At 46.8% G+C, this 17,084-nt stretch overlaps 1 protein-coding gene across 8 annotated transcripts in view; it reads left to right on the forward strand.

Moving 5' to 3' along the window:
* ZPBP2 (zona pellucida binding protein 2) overlaps positions 1 to 17,084 on the forward strand; it is a 99,902-nt gene that overhangs the window by 29,559 nt on the left and 53,259 nt on the right. For 7 of the 8 annotated variants that reach the window (XM_033917405.1, XM_033917411.1, XM_033917409.1 and 4 more), the window contains 2 exons: positions 8,514 to 8,675; positions 15,706 to 15,924. In XM_033917405.1, the coding sequence (XP_033773296.1) occupies positions 8,514 to 8,675; positions 15,706 to 15,924 (381 nt within the window). The remainder of the gene's footprint in view (positions 1 to 8,513; positions 8,676 to 15,705; positions 15,925 to 17,084) is intronic. The other variant, XM_033917410.1, reaches the window with a different exon arrangement.

Here is a 17,084-nt window from a genome sequence, read left to right on the forward strand (position 1 = left end):
AATGGACAAAGGGGACCCCATAGACATTGTATACTTGGATTTCCAAAAAGCCTTTGACAAGGTACCCCATGAATGCCTACTACGGAAACTGAAGAGCCATGGATGGAAGGAGACGTACCTAGATGGATCGAAAATTGGTTGTGGGGTAGGAAGCAGAGGGTAGAAGTGAAGGGCCACTACTCTGACTGGAGGAGGGTCACAAGTGGTGTTCCGCAGGGGTCAGTGTTCAGACCACTGCTGTTCAATGTATTCATAAACGATCTAGAAACAGGGACGAAGTAGAGGTAATAAAATTCGCAGACGAAACCAAACTATTTAGTGGAGTTGGGACAAAAGAGGACTGTGAAGATTTACAAAGGGACCTGAACAAACTAGAAGAGTGGGCGGCGAGATGGCAGATGACATTTAATGTAGAGAAATGTAAAGTCTTACATGTGGGAAACAGAAACCCAAAGTACAGCTATACGATGGGAGGGCTGGAAATGGGTGAGAGCACCCTAGAAAAGGACTTGGGGGTAATGGTGGACAAGACAATGAAGCCGTCGGCACAGTGCGCAGCGGCCTCAAAGAAGGCGAATAGAATGCTAGGTATTATCAAGAAAGGTATTACAGCCAGAACGAAAGAAGTTATCCTGCCGTTGTATTGTGCGATGGTGCGCCCACATCTGGAATACTGCATCCAATATTGGTCGCCGTACCTTAAGAAGGATATGGCGTAACTCGAGAGGGTTCAGAAAAGAGTGACGCGATTGATTAAAGGTATGGAAAACCTTTCATATGCTGAAAGACTAGAGAAACTGGGGCTCTTTTCACTGGAAAAGCGGAGACTTTGAGGGGACATGATAGAGACTTACAAGATCATGAAGGGCATAGAGAAAGTGGAGAGGGACAGATTCTTCAAACTTTCGAAAACTACAAGAACGAGAGGGCACTCAGAAAAATTAAAAGGGGACAGATTCAGAACCAACACTAGGAAGTTCTTCTTCACCCAAAGGGTGGTGGACACCTGGAATGAGCTTCCAGAGGGTGTGATAGGACAGAGCACGATATCAGGGTTCAAGAAAGGATTAGATATTTTCCTGAAGGAAAAAGGGATAGAAGGGTATAGATAAAAAAATACTATACAGGTCCTGGACCTGATGGGCCACCGTGTGGGTGGACTGCTGGGCATGATGGATCTCTGGTCTGAACCAGCAGAGGCAATGCTTAGGTTCTTATGACTCTGTCCTCATTTCTGGTGCAAAAGGCACATCAGTCTTTTTTTTTTTTAACAAGTTTCTTGAACAAAGCAAAAAGTCATACACAGGCTGAATGCCAACAGCGAACACAAAGTAACATCCGCCAGCATAACAATCCCCCCTCCCCCCCCCCCGACCGAGTGATATACATTTCCAAAATAGCAGGCTAACAACTACACATTCCCAATGCTATGCACTTATACTGGGTCTCTCCATTTGCCATTTGCATGTCAAATGTGATGAAAGGAACCACAGGTATCGGTTCTTAAAGCAGTCAGTTTAGACATAAGGTAGATATCATCCACTTTGAGAAGAAGATCTGACTGTGTAGGAAAAACACAAAGTCTGGCCGCCATAGCGACCAAGGCCACAAAATGAGCTGGGTCATGATCCAACCCCTGAGCAGGTTGATTGAGTAAGAAAACGTCCATGTTCAAAGGTACAGGAGTATGCAATACATCAGTCACCAACTGTTGAACCTTCCCCCAGAAAAGTACCACCTTAGGGCAATACCACCAGATGTGCCCAAAAGTCCCCAACCCCCCACATCCTTTCCAACAGTGGCCATCCTCGTGAGCATACCAACGGTACAACTCAGGAGTGTAATACCACTGAAATAACATCTTGTACCCCTGTTCAACCAGTGAGGTGGTCAGTGAGACTCGCAGCAATGCATTATAAAGACTTTTCCCAAGAGGGTCTCCCATTTATGCTCAAAGGATCTGACCTGGGGCCGGCTATACAAAAGAACTTTATACAATCGAGAGATAAGTCCCACAGCAGAGCCCATGTGGAATACTTGAAGAAAGGCAGAATCTGCCCCTTTCCAGTCCGGAAGAACCCTCCTCCGTAAATAATCTCGAAGCTGGGTATAGACAAAAATATGTGCCGCTGGGAGATCGTAGACATCCCGCAAGCCGCAAAAGGGATCAACTCCACCTGAAAGTCAACTGGCCCAGTACTCGGAGCCCACAATTTGCCCAGCGTCGGAATATCCCAGAGTCTTGGGCAGGCAAAAACCCCGGTGCATATCTTGGGTAGCATAAAAATAAAGCTGCCGCAGGAACTAGGCCCGTCGCACCTGTCCCCAAAGCTGTATGGTGCAAGCCATGCCATAAGAAGCCCCTCACACAACATACCGAATGACCTCCAAGGAAAGCCACAACAAGACCGCAAGGGGATAAGTGGGCTGAAGCTCTTGCTCTAAAGAGACCTAGTGATGGGATGGAAAAGCTCAATGAAACAAAACTTGTAATTGGGCAGCATAATAATAATTAAAGAAGTCAGGGACTCCCATGCCGCCATGGTGCCTATGTAAGTGAAGCCCGGCATTGGAGCCAAAGTAGAAATTGTTTAGGACCTGAGAGAGGCAAACAGGAGAACAGATACAAAAAACGGGGCAGAACATTCATTCACAGTGCATTAATCCTACCCATCCATGACAAACGTAAGCCCTCCCATCGATCAAGATCAGCAAACAAAGCCCACAATAAGGGGGGGAGTAATTCAGGCAAAAAAGATCATTGAGGTCCCGAGTTATACGAACCCCAAGATATTGGAGCAACTTAGCGACCCAATGAAACGGGAAGGTCTCCTTTAAGCAAGTGATAGTCAGCAGAAAGAGAAGTATTAAGGAGCTCAGATTTAGTGGTATTAATTTTGAATCCTGCTACCCGGCCATACTGCTCCAATTCCTGCAGTACCGCCCTCAGAGACTCCAGCGGTTGAGAAAGAGTAAACAAGATATCATCTGCATAAAGCAATATCTTATGTTCCTGCGCCCCCACTGCAATCCCATGAATATTAGCATGAGCCCAAATAACCACCACTAAAGGTTTCATCACCAAGGCGAAAATGAGGGGAGACAATGGACACCTCTGTCGGATTCCACATTGTACCGAAAAGGGGGTCATATACTGTCCGTTAACCCTCAAGCAAGCCTCAGGGATAGCATACAACAGGGTCAGCCAATGCAAAAAATTGGTTCTCTTCAGAGCAAACTTATCAGTGTTAGATAATTTGTCATTTCCTAAAGGATAATTGTCCTGTATACCTAAGTTTCAAAAGTTTATGTGGCAGGCTAGTGAGAAGTGTTTGCCAAATTTTGAAGGAAGATCATGGAGGACTTTATTCATAGACCCACAGGGGGAACTTCTAGAAATGGCACCTCAATGTAGGCACCTCAATAACCTATGTTAATTAACACCATTTAAAACGGCAAAAAAATGCACTGTTAATGCCTACCGATGCCTAAATAATACACACTAGAATTTTGCCTACATAGGTGCTTTAGGCTTTCTAACACCACTAAAGGTGAGACTCCATTACTGCCCTGGTGGTCCAGTGGAGCGGGGAACTTAAGTTACCGTCAATCCCTCCCTCCCCTCCCCCTCCGCAGGTCTACCTTAGGACCCCGGTGGTCCAGCGGTAAGGCGGGGCAGGAGCAATTCCTTTACGCTCCTGCTTAGCAGTCTCCGTAATGAAAAAAATGACTGCCGTGAGACCCCAGGCAGACTTCGCACAAAGTTGACAGGAGGGAGGGATTGATAGCAGCTCTGGCTTTCTGCACCACTGGACCACCAGAGCACTACTGGAGGCTCACTGTGGGTGCAGAATGGGGTTAGCTCAAATATAAACCAATTCCCCCATTTTGGGGCCATAGTTTTGGCACCAAAATCTCGGTTTATATTTGAGTTTATATGGTAGGTTTGGGTGCCTCAGAAGAGTGCTCAGACGGTATGCTCAAAGAGTGGCCAGTGAGGCTAAGGAGGGAAATTATTCCCAGATGATATCTAAACGGGATTGGTAAGACCGCGTGAGTCTGCTCCGATTCGATTTTTGACTGTTTCTAAAAGAGCTGTTGATGCACTAAAACGTTGTGTGCAAATATTTGCACAGAGGTTCATTGTAATCCTTGTCTCCCCTGTCTGATTGATCGAAGTGAGAGTGACAGAGGAAGCCTTGAAAGCAGTCTCCTACCACTCAGCTGTTCAGGGCAGGAAACTTTTATTTTTTATAATGGACCCAGATGTGTGTGTCTATTACACATGTACAGTATCTGCTACATTAAAGAAAATAGTCCTGTTCCCCCACCGATGATGGCCCTCTCCAACGTCCCCCTGACAAACTGACATGGGCACTCCACGTGGCAGCGAAAACGGCAGGAGGGATGTCCACTCCTTCCTGCCATGCCGACCCCACCCCCCACAATAAAAATGGCAGGAGAGATGCCCCCCATGCCAGGCAGCCCACCCTGAACCATCACCTACCCCTCTCCAAAAAAAGTTGGGAACAGGAGGGATGCAGTCCCACCTGCTCCGAGGCCTGCCAGTCCAAAATGGCAGGCCTTCCCCTCTCTGTTGCATCATGTGATCCATGAAGAGGGGCCTAAGGCCCTGATTGAGCCTTGAGAGGAGCCTTAGGCATCTGAGCTGCAGTCGCTCTCTGTAGGGATGCAGGTCTGATAGTTCTGAACCAGGGCAAGGTCAGCACACTGATCTAAGGCCCTGTGAAAGGATTAAGGCCCTGTGAAAGAAGTATGAATCCTTCATCATTCTTTCTCCCCTAGCCATTCTAAAGCAAGGGAAAATATTAGCACCTTGACATAATGCTGAGGCATTCCCCCCTCCCCTTTTGTCACAAGACCCTTGTCACACATTTACCCTTATCTTATTCCTTATCTTGTTTAAGTATTCCTTATATGGGCAGCAGACAGTGCCTACGTGTCAAAGCAGGCCTCTGTCACGTGCTGAGTTTAAGTAAGGAGCATGCATTATAATCTTTGGACTGTCACATGCTATAGTTAACTTTTAGACATATTAGATGTGTACATAAGGGAATCACTTTATTGTAACCGTTATAATGTATTCAGATGTCACGTGAGATAGTAGCTTTGAGAATCACATTAGATATGTAAACAAAGGAGTTATCTTGGTATAATCCGCACTGTATATGCATGATGAAACTGTAACCTTGCAAAGCATTAGCTAAGTAATTAAGGGAGTTAAGAAACTCAATAAAAGGGTTAGCAGGCTCCCATTTAAGGTCGCCTCATCCCAATCTGAGTCCTGTGTCGAAGCCTCATTCCTACAGCTTTCTTGTAGAGAACCTTTTCTCTACAAGACGTTAATTAACACCATGACCCTCCATGTTGTTTCTTCTGAAGTTTGTTTCCGATTTTCACGTCAATGAGGATGTTCGTCTGCCTGCCTTTCAGCTCAAGGGATTGGATAAGCAAGACAAGATATTATGGAAGCTAGATGTCCGAAGCTAGATGTCCAATACTTGGAGAGGACCAATGATTTTCGTCTTTTTGACCATCTATTTGTACTAACTAGTCAGTCCAGGTGTGGTAAGCTAGTGCACAAGACATCTATTGCTGGATGAATTTGCAAGGTCATTTCATCGACATACATTGCCAGTAGAAAGCAGCCACCAGTGTCTCTCAAAACACACTCGACTAACTAAGAGAGTCGCAGTGTCATGGGCTGAATCTTAAGACAGTCCCTCCAGCTGAAATTTGTAGGGTAGCTACTTGATCTTCTCTTCATACCTTTACAAGGCTTTACAGAGTAGATGTGAAGGCTCGGCTTTTGGGCGTCTCAGTTTTGCAAGCAGGCTCTGCAGTAGAGAGTTGCGCGGGGACAGAAATCCCACCCGTCCCCGCCAAAGTCCCACCCATCCCCGTGAGGAATCCCACCTGTCCCCACAAGGAAACCCTCCATCCCCACCCGTCCCCTCGAGGAATCCCCTCCATCCCCACCCGTCCCTATAAACTACAGAAATAGTTATTTCATTTAATTATGCTACTGAATTAAAGGCTCTGGTAGAAACCCATTTACAAATAAGCAAAAAGACTTTATTAATTTGGAAATATTAATTGGGAAGAATACATACTTTGTAAACGGGTTTCTACCAGAGCCTCTAATGTTTATAAATTTTTATCAACAACTAATATACTACTTTATCCTAAAGAAAAAAAAAAAAGAAGTAGAATTTTTTTCCTACCTTTGTTGCCTGGTTTCTGCTTTCCTCATGTTCTCATTCAATTCCTTCCATCCACTATCTCTCTTCTCTCTGCATCTTCCATTTGCTCTGTTACTGTGCCTCTCCCTTTCTCCCGCCTTCCAAATTGGTCTGGCACCCATCTTCTTCCCTCCGCTCCCCTCATAGTCTGGCATCTCTGTCTTCTTCCCTGCCAGCGTCTTCTCCCCACTCTCTCTTCCCCATTTCCTTTCAGTGTCCTTCTCCCCCCATCTTCCCCATGTCCTGTCAGCGTCCTTCTCCCCCTCTGTCTTCCCCATGTGCTTTCAGGGTCCTTCTCCCCCCTCTGTCTTCCCCATGTGCTTTCAGTGTCTTTTTCCCCCCTCTGTCTTCCCCATGTGCTTTCAGTGTCTTTTTCCCCCCTCTGTCTTCCCCATGTGCTTTCAGTGTCCTTCTCCCCTCTCTGTCTTCCCCATGTCTTTTCAGCGTCCTTCTCCCCCCATCTTCCCCATGTCCTTTCAGCGTCCTTCTCCCCCTCCGTCTTCCCCATGTCCTTTCAGTGTCCTTCTCCACCCCTTTGTCTTCCCCATTGTGCTTTCAGAGTCCTTCTCCCCCCTCTGTCTTCCCCATGTGCTTTCAGCATCCTTCTACCCCCTCTGTCTTCCCCATGTCCTTTCAGTGTCCTTCTCCCCCCCCATCTTCCCCATGTCCTTTCAGTGTCTTTCTCCCCCCTCAGTTTTACCTTAAGCGTCTTTTCCTCTCCACTCCACCTTTCCTCTCTTTCTCCCTCCCTGCCCCTTACCTTTGTGGTGCTTACCCGCCCGACTGACAACAGAACAGACCCGGTCCGACAAACCTCCCTGCCCTGTAGCCGCGAATCTGAATTACCTTCTTACAGCAGCTGGAGTATTGAAGCTGCTGTAAGAAAGTAATTTAGATTCACAGCTACAGGGCAGGGAGGTTTGTCGGATCGGGCCTGTTGTCGGTCGGTCGGAGGAAGCGCCACAAAGGTAAAGGGACCTGGCCAGCTGTGCAACCCCCCCCCCCTATGGCTGCACCCGGGGTGGACCACCCTCCCTTAGTACCCCACTGCCGATCGCAGCACACAGCCGATCGGAACGGAAGTCTTCCCGATGTCAGCGCTGACGTCGGAGGGAGAGAGGGCTTTGCTTAAGCCCTCCCTCTGACGTCAGTGCTGACATCATGGAAGACTTCTGTTCCGATCGGCTGTGTGCTGCGGCAGGGCAGGTAGGGAGAAGACGAGCCTCGCATCCAACCCCGCAGGAACCCCGCGACCCTCGGAGGCGTCCCCACGGGATCCCCGCGACCCTAGGAGGCATCCCCACGGGATCCCTCCGACCCTAGGGGGCATCCAAACGGGAACCCCACGACCCGAAGGGGGAACCCGGGGTCCCGCAGGATTCCTATTGTCCTCGTTCCCGTGCAGCTCTCTACTCTGCAGTCCCACCCTAGATGATGCCATTGCTCTGGTACATCACTATTTGTACAGAATCCAGAGTGGATGTAACATAATGGAAGATTAGGTTTTTACCTTTGGTAATCTTCTTTCTGTTAATCCAGTACGGATTCTGTAAAGCCCACCCAATGTCTTTTCTCGATCGCCTGCCTTTTCTGCCTTGGATGTTCCTCTTTCCAGGCCTGGATCTCTTCTGCCATCAAGATGGCCAAGTATGAGATTCTCCTGCATATGTAAGTGCATTATTGAGCCTCTAGCTCCCTTGAAGTTTGTGCTTGTTGCACACAACAGGGTGGTTATTACTGCTATGTTCTTGCATGTTTTTCATGTTTATTACTAATTGTTTGTTCTCTTATAAGTAGAAGAGCAGAACAGAACTGTACCATGTTGATGGGGAAATTCTCTGTACTCCTTCTTCTGTGTGTGCTTTATTCCAGTGATGTTCAATTTATTTTAGGACTAAACTGGAGAGAACACTATTCCACTGTTAGCTGGTTCGTGGATTGGGATTGAACACCATTCATACAGAATCCGTAGTGGATTAATAGAAAGAAGAATCCATAATGGATTACTAGAAAGATGATTACTAAAGATAAGAACCTAATCTTCCATTCCAACCGTTCGGTGGTTTAAACTTTTCTCACAAACCACAAGATCCTCTTTATGGTTTTAATTGTGGGATGGCTGAAGTGTATTTTCTGGGGGAGAAAGGTGTCATCTTTAGAAGAAAAATTGATTTGAAGCTTTTGTAGATTTCTGATCTACATCAGACCATTCCAGCTATCAGCTACAATTATTTTGTGTTTGTGTTTTAGGGCAGAATTATGTGAATGTAACTGAAACAGGAAAATTAAGGATAAATACTTTTCGTAAATCCATGTCTGGACCATACAGTTGCACCCTGTCTTACAAACGCATGAAGGATAATCTACAGGAAGAAAAAGAAGCTTTTAAGACATATAAATTTATGCTGTTTGGTAAGGATAGGTTGTTTGGTTCAAGGATTTTCATATTCATGAGCAGCCAAAGCATTATCTAACCTAAATTTTTCTTCACATTAAAATAGAATGAAGAATAAGTGGTTTGGGGAAGTGTAATAACGAAGTTGTGGTTGTCTTAAGACATCTGCTTGCCAACTAAAACTGGCATGATGTGTAATGTAGCCCACTCTGAAGTTTTTGACCTGGAATTCAGAAGTACCGTATTTTCGCGGATATAACGCGCGCGTTATACGTGATTTTACGTACCGCGCATACCCCTCGCGCGTTATATGCCTGAGCGCGGTATACAAAAGTTTTTAAACATAGTTCCCACCCCGCCCGACGCCCGATTCACCCCCCCAGCAGGACCGCTCGCACCCCCACCCCGAACGACCGCTCGCACGCGCTCCCACCCGCACCCGCATCCACGATCGGAGCAAGAGGGAGCCCAAGCCCTCTTGCCCGGCCGACTCCCCGACGTCCGATACATCCCCCCCCCCCCGGCAGGACCACTCGCACCCTCACCCCGAAGGACCGCCGACTCCCCAACAATATCGGGCCAGGAGGGAGCCCAAACCCTCCTGGCCACGGCGACCCCCTAACCCCACCCCGCACTACATTACGGGCAGGAGGGATCCCAGGCCCTCCTGCCCTCGACGCAAACCCCCCTCCCTCCAACGACCGCCCCCCCCCAAGAACCTCCGCCCGTCCCCCAGCCGACCCGCGACCCCCCTGGCCGACCCCCACGACACCCCCACCCGCCTTCCCCGTACCTTTGTGTAGTTGGGCCAGAAGGGAGCCCAAACCCTCCTGGCCACGGCGACCCCCTAACCCCACCCCGCACTACATTACGGGCAGGAGGGATCCCAGGCCCTCCTGCCCTCGATGCAAACCCCCCCCCCCCCAGCCGACCCGCGACCCCCCTGGCCGACCCCCACGACCCCCCACCCCCCTTCCCCGTACCTTTGGAAGTTGGCCGGACAGACGGGAGCCAAACCCGCCTGTCCGGCAGGCAGCCAACGAAGGAATGAGGCCGGATTGGCCCATCCGTCCTAAAGCTCCGCCTACTGGTGGGGCCTAAGGCGCGTGGGCCAATCAGAATAGGCCCTGGAGCCTTAGGTCCCACCTGGGGGCGCGGCCTGAGGCACATGGGCCAAACCCGACCATGTGTCTCAGGCCGCGCCCCCAGGTGGGACCTAAGGCTCCAGGGCCTATTCTGATTGGCCCACGCGCCTTAGGCCCCACCAGTAGGCGGAGCTTTAGGACGGATGGGCCAATCCGGCCTCATTCCTTCGTTGGCTGCCTGCCGGACAGGCGGGTTTGGCTCCCGTCTGTCCGGCCAACTTCCAAAGGTACGTGGAAGGGAGGTGGGGGGGTCGTGGGGGTCGGCCAGGGGGGTCGCGGGTCGGCTGGGGGGGAGGGGGTTTGCGTCGAGGGCAGGAGGGCCTGGGATCCCTCCTGCCCGTAATGTAGTGCGGGGTGGGGTTAGGGGGTCGCCGTGGCCAGGAGGGTTTGGGCTCCCTTCTGGCCCAACTACACAAAGGTACGGGGAAGGCGGGTGGGGGGTGTCGTGGGGGTCGGCCAGGGGGGTCGCGGGTCGGCTGGGGGACGGGCGGAGGTTCTTGGGGGGGGCGGTCGTTGGGGGGAGGGGGTTTGCGTCGAGGGCAGGAGGGCCTGGGATCCCTCCTGCCCGTAATGTAGTGCGGGGTGGGGTTAGGGGGTCGCCGTGGCCAGGTGGGTTTGGGCTCCCTCCTGGCCCGATATTGTTGGGGAGTCGGCGGTCCTTCGGGGTGAGGGTGCGAGTGGTCCTGCCGGGGGGGGGGGGGATGTATCGGACGTCGGGGGGGGGCATCAGGCTTTCAGGATGGGGACAGACCTTCAAGGGGGGACAGGACTTCAAGGGAGGACAGTGCACGGAAGTCAGGGGGGGTGAACGGAGAGTCGGGACAGCGCACGGAAAGTCAGGGCGGGCGAAAGGAGAGTCGGGCAGCATGCGCGTTATATGCCTGAGCGCGGTATAGAAAAGTTTTTGTACATATCATCGTGATTTCTGCGCGCTATACCCCTGTGCGCGTTTTACAATGGTGCGCGTTATATCCGCGAAAATACGGTATATGGTAATATGTATCAATATATATGAATCAAATCAGTGTTTCGCAAACTTCTGGCATCTGCGGCACACTAAACCCTGTGCCACGGATGGAGGGCATCCAGAAATGTTTAGACATCCATGCATGTGTGAAGGCCCTTCAGATGGGGACCAGAGTCACCAGTGGGGGGTACTGCGAGAGGCACGTAGAGGAGGAGAGGTGCCGGCAAGGAGGAGAAGTGCTGCGATAGGCATGTCCTATAGCAGTGATGGCTAACCTTTTTGAGCCCGAGTGCCCAAACTGTCGCACAAAACCAAAGAATTTCCTCAAAGTGCCAGCACGTCAATTAAACCTTAATAACAAGATTTTAGTATCTAAAAACTCTTTATAAAGTTGCCTGAACTATGTAACATCATTTTTAAAGGTTGGAATCTTTGTATTGTCAGAGAATCAATTTGATTCACAATCCTTTGGTTTTCATTTCAATTTATGGGCAATTTATAATGTTTTAATGATTTCATTTAATTTAATGAATTTAGGAAGAATTTGTAACATAGTAACATAGTAGATGACGGCAGATAAAGACCCGAATGGTCCATCCAGTCTGCCCAACCTGATTCAATTTAAATTTTTTTTTTTTTTTCTTCTTAGCTATTTCTGGGCGAGAATCCAAAGCTTTTCCCGGTACTGTGCTTGGGTTCCAACTGAATTTGATTCAGTTACCCAATATATTTTAAATGTATTATTCACATAACATGTCAAATGTATCCTGAGTAAAAAAAAAGATAAACTTCTTAAAACTGTTAACTGTGTCAAGACTCGGTGTGTATTCCCAAAGAGTCTATACATGTATTTTTGTAAAATTTACAATCAAATTAGAAAATAGTTAAATCATTACATTTCTAATAATATGATGTAAAGAAAACAAAAGAGCTTTCAATTACGTCAATCTAAAATTAAAAAATTTCATAGAGATTCGGATGATTATGCCAAAGGGAATATTTATTCCTGGTTGCAGATACCAGATATACTAGTAACCATACCAGCTCAACACACATTTATGGATATGGATTCTGGGTCTAATAGTGGAGGGGAAAGCTTGGGACATAGATCAAAATCTCCAGTTTTTTTGTCAAGAGGCACGCGAGGGGGGCGGCGCAAGCAACAAGGAGGCAGACAGCGCAGACGAGGAACATACATGGGCAATCAGAGGAACATCAACGTCAACTAGCCCCATCTCAGATCCAAGAGCCCATGAAACCCCTAGTTAACAATATTTTGGGCATTATTCTCACAACTCAGCAACAACAAGTTGTGGACAAAGGCCTCTCCTTTGTCCCTATGGCTCCTCATAACTCCTTTATAGCACCTGCTACTTGGAGACCTCCGGGCCTCTTGATCATAGACTGTCTACATTCAGAGATCTAGTACTGGGTAGGTGTGAAAAGCTTACAATGGACTGTGGCCTGGATATTCTCCCAAATAAACTATTTCCATCCCTGTGGGATTCCCACAAACTCATTCCCGTGGCTATGTCTGAAGGTTTGACTAAGGCATTTATTACCATTTCTCTTGCCCTGTGCAAGATATATAACTGCTGTTTGAATATTGACTTCACAGATCAATATAGATAGATATATTGTGATGAGGCCAGGGGTAAACCTAGCACTGGCAACCCGGCTCCCACCCCAGGCACAAGTATTAGCACTCTTTGGAGGAACACTCTGGAATAAGCATAGCAGAGAAAAGGAAAAGAAAAAAACAACAACTTTCCACCAATAATTTCCAGGTCTAAGTTTTATTATCCAGTTCAGTTTGCACTGGCTCTAATACAGCCACACTGGCTGATGATGCTTGAAAAAGATTTATCACAAATAAAGTCCTCTTTTACAGCAGCTTCTTGCATCAATCAGGAAAGAAAAAACATTTTCCTTTAAACAGGGTTTCTTGCTCACAGTTCTGCTGCCATGCTTTGCACAGTTTTTGGCAGCATTCTGGTTTCAAGAACTTATATACAAGCGTTTAGCTCCATTCTTTAGGCTTGGCACAATTATTGTATTGAGCCCACTGTTTCTTCAGGAAGTTCTCCCCACCTGACTGCCTGAAGTATGAATATCCCACTGACCCTTCTTATTTCTGGGCAGTGGACTGGGAAATCATCCACTCTTGTTTTAACAGTCTAAGATTCCCCTCCCAAAAGTTCCCACTATCAGGGATGTGAAAATGTCAGGGCACTGAATCAACTCAGGGCTTTATTTCTCCTTCTAACGTTAGTTAGCATTCACTTTTCCCCCACTCATTATCCTTCTAACATTAGTTATCTTTAACCTCTCCTTTGCTTGCATACAGGGATTCTGTTTAATTTCAGTTGCTAACCAATCCTCACATTCACACACCAAACTCATTTCTTAAATAGTCCCTCATGAGGACAGAAATGTTTCCTTGAAGTACTTTAGATCATTATTATACAACAAACTTTCATTCCCTTCCCCCATCCTTACCTTACCAACTCATGCTGCATTCAGACATATAGCCTAGGGCAGGGCTCCCCAAGCCCGGTCCTCGAGATTATGACAAACCTAGCACCAGCACTAGTTTTGCCCCTAATAGGATCCGTTGCAGAAGAGCTAACCAGGTTAATTCTGGTGACCAATTGGAGGCTGACCTCCCTTGCCCATACGACCAGAGCGGTGGTGATCTGGATCAGGGGCAGGCAGACTGGCAGCAACAGCAGGCTGTTCATAAGTCAGCTAGGGCAGCCAAAGATAAACTAGCTGCTCCTAGAAAACCCAGGCAGAGAAAGCCTGCATGGGAACCAAAGCCCATCCCCCTCTACAGGCTGAAGGGGATTGGCTCTGGGCTGATTAAAAGCAGACTGAAGCAGACAGCAGGGGGAGGAGAGAGTGATGAGGGTGAGTCACTCCAGCAGCCCAAAGCAGCACAAGAGCTTTGGAGCCAGGAAGGAAGGACAGAGGTTCCAGATTGGCCAATGCAGGAGGTGGAAGAAAGCTACCCCACCTCAGACTTCCAGATCCCTGAATGTGTGGAAGGTATGGAAGTGCAAGACGCTGGCCCTATGCTAGGGAGCCAGATAGAACTCATGGACACTAACTGAAAGACAGTGAGTAACTGAGAAGCAGCTGGTGTTTTTATTTTCTTGCTTTCTGAGCAAGAAATGCCTTAGGAATTTACTGCCTGTCTTTGAGCTAATCATTATTTTTGGTGTGAGAAGTACACTTACCTGAATGCTGATACCTGTCTTTCCTAAAGCAAAGTTTGGAGCTAAAGAACTTGGGAACTGAATGAATGGGTTTTTGTTTTGAAACCTTACTGTGGCTACTGTTTTCCTGGTAGTGTAATCACCTGATTTCCCACAGCTGTGCTGCCTTCCAAAAGATAGCTGCAGTGAAAATAATCTCTGAGCAAAGCTGTGCTGTGGCTTGCTGCATAACTAAGTATATAACTTTTGCTGCTATAAAAATTATCTGGACTTTATATGTTTGCTGGAAAGCTATCTTTCATACCTCAGAGACAAATACTGCTGAGATGAAGTTTGGTTTTTGTTTTTGAATATCAGTATAAATTAATTGCTGTACCAGAGTGCAAGAACTCAAGTAAGACAAACTGTAATTGGTTTGCTTTAGTACCTTTATTTTGTTTTGAAGCTGAATTTGTGAAATGCTGCAGATATTTGCCTGTATGTTACACCTTTTTGGACTACTAAGGTCAGAATAAAGTCCATTATTCTTTCTTGAAGAACTCTGTCTGAGGTGTGGTAACTTGAAGCCAGTACTTATCTTGTGTTCTCCCAGGCATAGGCAGTTGCCTAGGGCCAACCAAAAGTCCTGAAGATACCCCTGGTCATAGGGGACACGCCAAAACATAAGTTTTGTCACAGTTGAGCTCCGCTCTGAGGAGTGTTTGTGACAAGATCTGCTGGCAGGCCAGGTTTTCAGGATATCCACAATGAACATGCATGAGAGAGATTTGCATACCAAGAAGGCAGTACAGGCAAATCTCTCTCATACATATTCATTGTAGATATCCTGAAAACCTGACCTGCCAGTAGATATTGAGGACTGGACTTGGGCAGCCCTGGTCTAGGGCTTCTAGGCTGAAGTCTATTTCATTCCCCTCAGAGATATCTCCCTATACCTCCATAAAAGACTCTTCACTCTCTGAAGCTGGATACAAGCTTTTCTCTGGAGCAGTGTTTAGCCAGCCCTGCTCAAGGAACTTTTCCCTTCCAGTTAGCCTATGCTTGGGAAGCAAAGTTTTGTCAGCATATACAGGAGGTTTCCTAGCAGAAGGCAGTAGCCCTCTGTTCCTAGCCCTCAGTTCCCTGTTCTGTGAGGAACGTCCTTCCCTCCAGGTTCCTGATTGTCTGTGTGTGTTCTCAGCTGGCTTGGATTTATCCTGCTGTGAAACTTTCACTTGTACTCTGAGCACCTTCTGCCTGTCAGCTCTACCCCTTTACTTAACCCTTGCTGGGTCAGCTTGCCTGACCAGAGGTTTAGCCTGAGAATGAACAGATGATTTATAAAAGGAATTATAGGGGCTTGGAACAGGTATTCTGTTCTTCTCTGCCATCCCTACTATGTTATGCCCTGCCTGTCTAATCTTAGCACTGGGAACAGAGTTAATGGGCAGGTTCCTTGGCTTAGGAATAGGGGCATTTTCATTAGTGGCAGGGTTTAAAGCAGGTTTTGAACCAGTGACGGGAGCTTCCCTGTCACAATATATATATATTTTTTGAGACAGAAACCTAAATAAAACTGGCTTAGATTTTTCAGAAACCATTTGCATTGTATGCTCACCTGTTTCAGCCTGATTTTTTTTCCTATTTTTTTAAACACTGACATATAAGAATGCCATTGGAATTGTTAGTGGTACCGTATCTGTAATTCATTTTACTTTTTTGTAATCTATACTTTCAGCATATCGTGACCCTGATTACATTTTCCAAGTAAGTGCCCGGTTTAGCACCCAAGCTTGCAATACTTTGGAAGATGATCAATACCTTGAAGAGTTGAAGAAGGTAATAGAGGATCTCATCTTTAGCCTGCACTGCGAGCTCACAGATGAATTTTTAAAATGTCATGTCATCAAAGTTCCAAAACATGGTCTCCAGAATGTGTTATTTACATCTTTCAAAGGTAAGCTTTTATTATATAGGTATGCACAGTGATAAAAACTGTCAGCAATTTGCAGGAGAAGCTTATAACAATGTGTACCCATCTTCCTCTTGATATGAGACTCACTTCATAATACTGTGGCAAGACTATTTGTAAGGGTACTGGTTGTACTATATTATGCCAGTGGTTCCCATAACTGTGCTGAATATCCATAGTAAGGTTTTTAGTATATCCAAAATAAATATGTATAACCATGCATTGAAGACCCTATGTTGTATATATCTAGTAAGTCTATTAGAATAAGTAAGAGTAATAAAATCAGCAGAAAACAACGGAGTGGGAAGAAAGCAAACCAAGGCGTAATGGAGATAACAAACACTGCTTTATTAGACAATGCTGTAACCAAAGTTAGCTGACTCAACATGAGTCGTGTTTCGGCATCAGGAGTTTAATTTGCCAGTGAAAGCAGCATGACAGTCTCACAGAAAGTGAATTAACCAAGCTAACTATCTTTCAAACCAACATTCTTCTTATATAAGGAACATTCACATTTCTTATGAAGCTCATCCTGTTGCTCTCAACATTTCTAGCACCGGGATCAGCAGGCATCAATGTAATCGATATACTCTACAAAGACACTGGTGTATTCCCTATCCTACACTGTTATATGCACACAAGAAATCACCTAAAGCATTGCAGAAAAACTTATAGTCACTTAGAACAGTTATTATACTATAAACATTTTCTTACATGCTAAGTTATCAAGAAATAAATCTTGAGAAACCGCTCCTATTGTACTTTTTTCTTTCATTTACTATGACATTCAGTTTAGTCACAATCATTAAAATCACATTTCTCTTGGCGGCATGTAATAGCTGTGCTGTCCTGGAATTGGCTGCATACTCGTTAGCAACTGCTATAGCGTATTAAACTTTTCACACTACAAAATAGTATATTCCATTTAACTCTGCTGCAAATACAACTACTACAGCATCATCTAATCCAGTGTTTCTCAACCTGCGGTATGTGTACCCCAGGGGGTATGCGGGCTGTCCGCCGCCTGGGATCTCTCCCTGCCTGCTTCCTCCCACCCCCCCCAATGAAGCCACCACCGCCGATTCCTCCCTGCCCCTTCCCGAAGCCAACCATGCCACCTGACACACTCCATTTCCACCCCCACC

Source organism: Geotrypetes seraphini, chromosome 13 (genome assembly GCF_902459505.1).
Source record: "Geotrypetes seraphini chromosome 13, aGeoSer1.1, whole genome shotgun sequence".
Classification (NCBI taxonomy): Eukaryota; Metazoa; Chordata; class Amphibia; order Gymnophiona; family Dermophiidae; genus Geotrypetes; species Geotrypetes seraphini.